The following is a 9,659-nucleotide window of genomic DNA, read 5'->3' as shown; positions in this document are numbered from 1 at the left end:
TGGGATGATTGCTTCACTTCAATACCAAGAAAGAAATTGAGTAATCCAAGGTCAGTCATTTCAAAGTTAGTCATCATTCCTTGTTTAAGCTCATCTGCAAGAGATCTGCATGAATTGGTATATACAATATCATCTACATAGATGTATAATGTAGGCTCATTGTCACTTCTTTGATAACCATTTTCAACAAAGTATGCATCAATCTTAGCATACCTGCTTCAAACCATACAACGCTTTGTAGAGAACATATACGTGATCCTCCTTTCCTTTCACCTCATTCCCTTTCCATTAAGGAAAGCTGACTTCACATCCAGTTGGTACAAAGACCAACCTAAATAGGCTGCAATAGACAAAATGATTATTATTGTTTCAAACCTTGCCACTGGGGCAAATGTCTCTTGAAAATCGATCCCCCATTTTTTTTGAGAATAGCCTTTGGCCACCAGTCTAGCTTTGTACTTGGTCACTTCTTCTTGAGGGTTCAACTTGGTCTTGTATGCACCAGTTAAGTTCCTGTCAACCGGTGGTTAACAAGTTTCCAGGTATTGTTGTGATTAATTGCATCCAATTCCTCTTTCATTGTAGCCTGCCATTTCATTCTTTTACAAGCTTCATTGTAGGTTTGGGGATCAGTAGTGGATAGTGCAAATTGACAAGACCTGTCTCAAGGTTCCTGATCTTCATTGGAGAGGTACTAGTATCTGTTGGAACAATCTAAGACCTGTCATCAGTAGGAGTAACAAATGAAGGTGAGGGAACTCACCTTGATTAGAGCTTTGGCCTGGTTCAGTTGTTGAGGAGTGATCATAAGGTGCATCTTCATCTGACAAGTCTTCTGAATCATCTTCAACCAACTGATATGATTCATTGACAGTTTTGCCCTTCTAATCCCACTGTGCATCTTCAATGCATTCAACATCTCTTGTTGTACTGTTTTGCTTAGTAATAGGGTTATACAACCTGTACCCTTTTGTCTGACTGGAGTATCCTATGAAAAATACGCTTGTCAGATTTGTCATCTAAATTTCTTCTGCGTTGGGAAGGAATCAAATCATATGTAATACACCTAAACAGCCTCATATTAGTCACAACTGGTTTTATGTTCATCCAAACTTCAAAAGGAGTCTTGGTTACTAGGAATTTAGCTGGTGACATATTTAGTACATGTGCGGCTGTGGCAGCAGCCTCTGCCCAAACATAATTAGGTAGCTGTTTTGCTTTAAGCATGCTTCTAGTTAGATTTAGCCTTTAGGAGTGTTCTGTTTCTTCTTTCTGAGACCCCATTTTGTTCAGGGGTTTATGGCGCAGTTAACTCTTTTTTGATACCATTGAGTTCACATAACGAATTGAACTCATTCGAACAATATTCCCCACCCCTATCTGTTCTTAAGACCTTAAGTTGGTGCTCACTTTGCTTTTCAACTAAGGCTTTCAATATTTTAAATCTAGTGAAGGCCTCAGATTTATTTCTAGGAAGTAAATTAGGGGTAAGGCTTCTCAAAACCTTCTTAACTCCATTAGGTTAACTGGGGTCAGTTGAGTCAGATCATAGGCCACCGCTATGGATGGCACCTCATAGTCGAACTTAGAGGTAAGGGTTCTCAGAACCCTTTTAACCATCTTTTGGTCTGTTACTTCTTCCCCATATGCACGTTGCTGGCTCACATAGCCATTACTCTAGAGAAGTAGTCACCAATCAACTCTCCACTCTTCTTCATAAGTAGATTTTCAGAATCCCTTCTCATCCCTTGTAACTTTACGGCTTGAATTGTGAGTCACCCTGAAAATCGATCTTCAGGGTTGTTTCTTTGGCAGACGATGCCGAGGCTATTCTCGAAAACAATTTATCATGAAATGTCTATTGGATCAAGGCCATGGCCTTAGCATCTTTCTTCATTGCATCTCTGGGAGCCTGTGCACTAATGTTTAGTTCGGCAGTATCCATTTGACCAGGCCCATAGATCCTTCGACTCAAGGATCGTCTTCATGCGAATATTCCAATACTCATATCCTTCCTCTTAAGACTGGGATGTGCGAGTTATTGGCTGGTTCACTCCTGCTTGAAATAGAAGGCACTCATAAAAGATCAAGGAAGAAGGTATGTTCGCTCACTCCTGTGCTCTGATACCACAATGTTGGTAATCAAGAGCACAATTGATAAGATAACACAATTGTATCAAAGGGGATTCACTCTCATTCATATTGAAAACAATAATTTCAGTGTACATAAACAAAGAAACAAAGGGGCATTTGTAGCCCTGGAATATAATGTAAACAAACTATAAAACTGTAACAAACAAAGACTGACTAAACCTACTAATCCAGTCATAACAACCTACTAGATGGAATCCCATGCATGTGTTGTACTCCTCATGTGAATCATCTTCAACAATATGATCATAGATACGGACTTAAAAACCATATTTGGAATGCTTCATATGATTGAAGTCTCACTTTTGTTAAAAATATATATTGAAAGGAAAAAAAGAGATAATAATACAAAATAGTTAGCAGTTAAATTTGCAATTGAATAAAGAGAAAGACATAATAAAATAAGAAGAGATAAATTTATATAATAAAAGAGAGAGAGAGAGAGAATGAGATGTGGGGTGTGTTTTGTAAATCAACAAAATATGAAGCTAATGTGAATGCTCTAAGTAACATTAATCGGTTATATATATAAATGCTTTATAATATTTCATAATACTATTATGTAAATTAGATTCAAAACTTGTCAATTATTGAACGTAGTATAATAATAATAATAATAATAATAATAATAATCCCAACACTTGTTTGCTACCTTTTACTAACCAGTTTTGTATTTGCAGGAAAATTATGCTACATGGTTGATTGGTTTTATAATAAACTGGTCATTAGCAGCAACTTGTAGCAGTATCCCAGTTGATTCATAGATATCTAATCCTATGAAGTTTGTACGTTACTTCTCTCTCCACTCATGAGTTTGCTTGTGTTTATGATTATTATCAAATGTAGATACTTGCACACATGCATTTTGTGTGTGTGAGTGCATATATGTTCAAATCTTCATCTCAATATATCTGTCTTCTGTTTTTATTTATGTGCAGACGAGTTTGAAACAAACTGGTGGTTACAATCTTCCACCATGCCACATTGTCAAGTTATGTGGCTTCCATATATTACTTGATTGCCCTCTTGATCTATCTGCGCTAACAATCTTTTCACCAATATCTACTGCTCTATATGAAACCAAGAAGCTGCTTGACAAGAACAATTTAATATCTGCAGAGCCCTACTATAAAACTGTTGAAAAGTTGCACTTATGGAATGCTTCCCTGATTGATGTTGTACTGATATCTAGCCCAATGGGGATGATGGGGTTGCCATTTCTTACTCGCACTAAAGGTTTTTTGGCAAAGGTATTTAAAAATGATTTCTTATTTCAAGAATACGGTAATGGGTCAAAATGGGTGATCAGTTTGACCTGTTTTTGTTAGGGCTATGCGTTTAAATACCATGTGAGGGATTGGCTCATTTCAAGTAAATGGGTTGAAATTACCACCTCTGAAAACATTTGCTATTATTTCTTGTAAAGTTAATGTTTTTTTGTTGTTTTTTTTGTTTTTGTTTTAAATTATAACTAGATATATGCAACCGAGGTGACTGCAAGGCTCGGTCTGCTTTTGATGGAAGATCTTATTGCAATGCATAAGGAATTTAAGCATTTTTATGGACCCAATGAGACTAATTTATTTCAGTTCAAGTGGGAAGAGATTGAAGCTCTTCCACTTGCACTGAAAGATGTAGTTCTTGGTAAAGATGGGACGGAGCTTGTGTTAGGAACAAAGCGGCGCGCGGAAGCGAAACAGCACACACATGCACAACGATAAACACGCATAAACGAAAATATAAACGACACAAGAATTTAACGTGGTTCGGTCCCCGCGAGGGGACCTACGTCCACGGGCTGCAACTAGGTTTTCTTATTAGCTCAGAACAAAGATTACAATTACATGATGGGATATATATAATAAACAAGATTAGGGTTAAACATAATTAGGAGCCAAAACCGGGCCTCCTAATAAAACCGGCCCAAAGGCCTTCATAACCCAACAATCTCCCACTTGAAGGCCTTGCGATAAATTCCAGCCTGCCATCCAAGTAAATATAACAATCTCATTCATCCAGTAACTCTAGTAATCTTCAGTAATAGAAATCTACCAAGCCTCCAGTTCCAAGAACAAGCTAAAACTTCAACAAAAGAAGTTCTCCAAGCCTCCAGTTCTCTAGGAACAAACTAAGATTTCTACCAATCCACACCCTGGTTGCATCCGCCCTTCTCATCAGTTACCTGAAAGGCCTATTGAAGCTCCCGAGAACTCCAATCCGGTCATCCCAGACCCAGCCATGACAAAACTCGCCAATGACTCATCCTCAATCTTAACCGACTCTCACTTACTCACACAACCGGCTTCAAAGACTTCCAGAGGATAAACACTCTCCAAATCAGCAGACTATACCAGGAGAGATTTTCACATTCGGATTCCTGGTCCTCCGAACCCAACGTCCCTTTGGAAACGAACCTAGAACACACCGCGTGCTCCCACTGTTGCCAAAACCCCGAACATGTTCAGACCTCCGAATACGCTCAAACTAACATCACTGTGGCTCCAGGCTTCATGTCTGCAAACTGAAACCCCTTAGCTCTACCCGATTCAGCGAGCCAGGACCTTATAACTCGGAAGTTGGTTCACTTCTTCCGACGATACAAAAAAAACTCGTATCTTCCAAAAGTCTTTAATTAAAAGATTCAACAATGCTTCATTGAAGTGAGTAACAAATAAAGCATACCATAATCTTGAACCCAAGAGTCGTCACCGCCTTCACTGAGTCCCAATGTATCAACCTCAGATACATTCTCAAAAGCAGAATTCCAAACCTTTCGACATCGACCCTTAAAATGTCTCACCTCTACGCAACCTACCAAGTCGACTATGCCCAGCCCCCACTGTTTCTGTTATCCCAACCCATGCCACACCAACACTCCATGAGATGAACCCCACTCGTACTATCCCGGCAAATAACTTTACCCAACACGAGATTATGAACCTCTCAAATGGTGTACCACTGATCACCACCAAACAAGATATAACTTCACAATTCCAAACGAACAAGAAGTAATAATCACAGTTTCGAACCAGCTAACAGGCAAACAGCTATAACAACAGTAGAACTTTCATGAAATCAAGCGGTACCAAAGGTTCTATGACCGTACACATGATCAGTTAACTCAAACCCTAACCGAAAGATCATCCAAACGAGCAATAGTTTACATGACTTGCCACTAACCTCATTTTTTTTTTCACTTATGCCGTCACCAGCACACCCGCTGGTTCCATTTTCTCCAAGTTTATCCATCACCAGTACTATATCCAAGTTCACATGACAAACCAATCAACCAAAATCCATAACCGTCAACATTCCGATCATAACCACCTCGTCTTCAGTTATAACAATAACAAACGAGAACAAATCGAAAACAGTGAACAGACACAACAAGGGCACGGGCCTAAACTTGACGATTGTTCAACAGAACACTGCCAAATAAACCGATTTGCTCTTGCAATAACCGATAAATCAACTAACTGTAAATAAACTATATAAAGTTACCTCAGACTAATCTCTTGCAAACAAATCTGAACCCGAACCTAAATGGTCTTCACAAAACCCGGTTCCCTAATTTACGGTTGATAATAAATAGTCAAACCCTAACTCAGCCTGACAGCCACCAATCTTGACTGTCGATCACTGATGAACACGAACCAGAAATTAACCCTGCGATCTCCAAGAGTTATTCACGGTGACGGACCTACCCAACCCTAATCACCAAAAAACAGATTCGAACCAAAACCTTCTGCGAAATCGTTACCAGTGCAACGAACCGTGTGTCCAACAAGCCAAAGCTCTGATACCACTTGTTAGGAACAAAGCGGCGCGCGGAAGCGAAACAGCACACACATGCACAACGATAAACACGCATAAACGAAAATATAAACGACACAAGAATTTAACGTGGTTCGGTCCCCGCGAGGGGACCTACGTCCACGGGCTGCAACTAGGTTTTCTTATTAGCTCAGAACAAAGATTACAATTACATGATGGGATATATATAATAAACAAGATTAGGGTTAAACATAATTAGGAGCCAAAACCGGGCCTCCTAATAAAACCGGCCCAAAGGCCTTCATAACCCAACAGCTTGGTAGTTGGTTGCCATTGTACAGGTAACAGTTGCATCATCAAGTTCTAGATTGAAGATTATTTATATATATTTATGTACAAGGAATAATATAAGATTCTTCTCAGTGCAGCTGATGTGAAGGACTGTTTGCAGAAAGTTGAGTGTCTTAGATATGCAGAAGAAGCTTGCTATAATGGCACTTTGATGGTTAAGGCTTTGAGCTCTGGTTTAGAAATAGGTTCATGCAATTGGAGTCTTAAAGGTCCAAAAAGGAATATTTCGTATATTTCGAGCTCTGTATTTTCATCTGGAACTGCAATGGATTTTGAATTCTATGCTCTCCAAGGAAGTGACGTACTTATATTTTCTGATTTTGCTTCATGGAATGAGAATAATTGGTCATCTATTTCCCCCGTTAATGACTCAACGAAGAGGTAATGGCTCTTCTATATAAATTACTATGCTATTACTATCAATTTATTTTAAGATTTCCTTTGAATATTAGGAAAGGTTTTGATATTAACTGGGAATAAACTTGTGCAGTGAGAATGCATGTACATGGGAGTCACTTGGTTTTGATGAGAGTTCAGAAGAAATGGAGAAATTAAACTTCATATGCTCATGTTGTATGGACTCTGTGAAAGCTGGTGGCTCTGTTCTAATTCCCATTGGAAGGCTTGGCATCATGTTGCAGCTTCTGGAGTTGTTTGATTCACACATTAAGTCATCTGACATCAAGGTGTTTTATTTCATTTGTTTTAATTATTGTTCTCTGCATATAGTATTTTTTTTTCTTAAAGATTTGGATTTTTATTGCTGTCATTCTGTTTTTATAAATAAATTAAGGCATTATATGTGTATAATGTCAAGGATGCTGTATCTAACAATATGGATTATATATAAGTTATTACAAATAGAGTTTGTTTTTATAAGAATATAAAATATTGGAATTTTTTATTTTTGTAGGTTCCGATATTTATCATCTCGAGTGTGGCAGAGGAGTTGCTGGCGTACACTAATATTTTACCAGAATGGTTATGCAAAGATAGGCAAGAGAAGGTACTAGTGCTCATTATATATGTTCAAAGTTCAAACTAAAGGCATATGATTATTTTATGTGTTATTATTGTTTCTCTGGATTTTACAGCTGTACTCCGGGAAGCCTGTTTTTGGTCATGAAGAGCTCATAAAAGAGAAGAAGATCCATGTATTTCCGACACTTCATTCACATCAATTACTGTAAGATACGTTATGTACTTCTGGAATTTCAATAATCATGTACTCGTATATTGCTTGATTTCGTTGGAGATTATTTACCATGCTTATGCTTATTTTAATTTCTAGTTTCATTTTTTGTACACAGAATGGTGTGGCAAGAGCCATGCATAGTATTCTGTTCTCATTGGAGCTTGAGGGTTGGACCTGTTGTACATTTACTTCAACGTTGGCATGCTGATCCGAACGCACTTTTAGTTGTCGAGGTATTATTCATCTCTTTAACTTTTGAATATATAGCATACCACCTGTGTGGGAGGGTAATATTTAACTATGCCCAGGAAGGAGTTGACACTGATTTTGCACTCTCGCCTTTTAAGCCTATAGCAATGAAGGTTTTGGAGTGTTCTTTCGTTTCTAGTATAAAGTAAGTCATATGTCAGTTTTCCGTTTGCATTTTCTTCTAATTAAAACACATTTTTATATTATTATTATTATTATTATTATTATTATTATTATTTTATGTACACACTTAAGACCAAAAGAAACAGATAGCATTTCTAGTTTTTTAGCAAAGAAATTATTGTTATAGGTTATCACTCTTTGCCTTGTAGGTTGGAGAAGGTTCCGCAATTGCTTAAAATGCTTCGGCCAAAACTGATATTGGTAACATTATTTAGCAAATTTAGATTTTTCATTGTAATTGCAAACTTTCTAACATCTGCTTTGTTAACAGCTTCCAGATTGCACAAAACCATACTTCAATTCTTTGAACGAGTCATTATCGTGTCTATTTTTCACTGAAGACGAAACAGTTCGTGTGCCAAGCACTAAGAATCTTGTAGAACTAAATATTGCAACAGCCTTGGCTTCACAGTTGACTTTATCGAGGTTGAAATCTGAAGAGTTGACCGTTTCAAGGTTAAAAGGCAAACTCTTTGTGGATCAAGGGAAACACTATTTAGTTGACGAAAAACTGGCAATGTCTTTAAGAATGACGCCTTTGGTGCATTGGGGTAAGGTTGATTTGCAAAATCTGGTTTTGGCACTGGAGAAGATTGGGGTAAAAGGGTCAATGGAAGAAGTCAAAGCTGAAGATGAATGCGTGTTGTTGCATGTATTTGAGCCTAATAAGGCTTTGATACAAGTGAAAGAAACAAGTACTGTTATCAGCACTGGAGATGAGAGTTTAGCTTCTCTTATCTCTGATGCAGTTCATGGCCTTTTGAATGGCGTTTGAGGTCTCAGATTGGGAAATAGATAGATCAAAACTTTTGATGTTTTGTTTGGTAGAATCGCTTTGTATACTTTTTGATGAATGAACAGAATGTTAATTATAATTAGTTAGTAATAATGTTTGTGTTGGTTATTTTGCAAAATGATTTGAGAGGTATTATGCATTTTGTTTCATTTCTATGCATAAAACATACCAAAAATTGATATTGGTTTGAAAATTTTATCTTACTAACCAAAGTTCCTAAATGTTTCACATAGTCGCTTTAACACTGAAATCACAAACCCTAAATGGCACATTTAATCCCGTCTATGACTACTCTCCCTTGTAACTAACTGGCTGAAGCGTTCATCCATATTCAAATGGTAGGTGATTCTTATTCTCTGGAAACGTCCAAACATATGTCTAAAGCTGATATGTCCACGGTATTGGCTTGTGAATACTGTTTCAAGTGTTTCAAAATGGTCGGCGTGTAAATATTCCACCACATGACATATTTTAGAAGTTTTATGGGTTATCTTATGTTAATTGATAAAATGAACTAAAACTTTGTAATAAGAAGTTTGCAAAGAGTAGCACGTATATAACAATTTACAATATGAATATCTTATTATAGTAATCCCTAGCCTCACAAGTTCCTAACCATACAACTTTCATAACAATTTGTACAACCGTCCTTGTGAATCAAATTTTTCATTAAAGAACTACAAAGTCCACTCGAGCTTTGAAGATGCCCAATTTGAAACCGTGGAACATGTGATCAAGACAAGAATTCACCAATCCCATCTACAAAATGAAAAACAAATAAATCCAATTAAAATAAGAGACATCCAACGCAAGCTGTAATTTACCTGATCCTGTTGGTTAACAATGTATTAGTCTCAGTATGGTTTTCAATAACAAGCTCCCATATCCACCAAAAACAAAACAAATAAATCCGATTAATGGGATTTAATTTACTAAAATGGTAGAGTAGATTAAAAATAA

General features: G+C 37.3%; 1 protein-coding gene across 1 annotated transcript; it reads left to right on the top strand.

The window, feature by feature from the left end:
* The first annotated feature begins 2,029 nt into the window (after nucleotides 1–2,029).
* LOC143634499 (uncharacterized) lies at nucleotides 2,030–9,003 on the top strand. The gene is made up of 12 exons (XM_077102561.1): nucleotides 2,030–2,098; nucleotides 3,090–3,401; nucleotides 3,627–3,815; nucleotides 6,241–6,266; nucleotides 6,349–6,657; nucleotides 6,767–6,962; nucleotides 7,190–7,282; nucleotides 7,371–7,462; nucleotides 7,587–7,704; nucleotides 7,780–7,865; nucleotides 8,053–8,104; nucleotides 8,175–9,003. Exons 1-12 carry the CDS (start codon nucleotides 2,030–2,032, stop codon nucleotides 8,676–8,678), a joined length of 2,046 nt encoding a protein of 681 aa, XP_076958676.1. The 3' UTR covers nucleotides 8,679–9,003.
* The last annotated feature ends 656 nt before the right edge of the window (nucleotides 9,004–9,659 follow it).

This window comes from Bidens hawaiensis, unplaced genomic scaffold, assembly GCF_021521415.1.
Source record: "Bidens hawaiensis isolate Kalapana, Puna unplaced genomic scaffold, B.hawaiensis_p1.1 tig00007072_1, whole genome shotgun sequence".
Lineage (NCBI taxonomy): Eukaryota > Viridiplantae > Streptophyta > Magnoliopsida > Asterales > Asteraceae > Bidens > Bidens hawaiensis.
The sequence above is the reverse complement of the archived record's forward strand: the minus strand, read 5'-3'. Positions and strand labels throughout refer to the sequence as shown.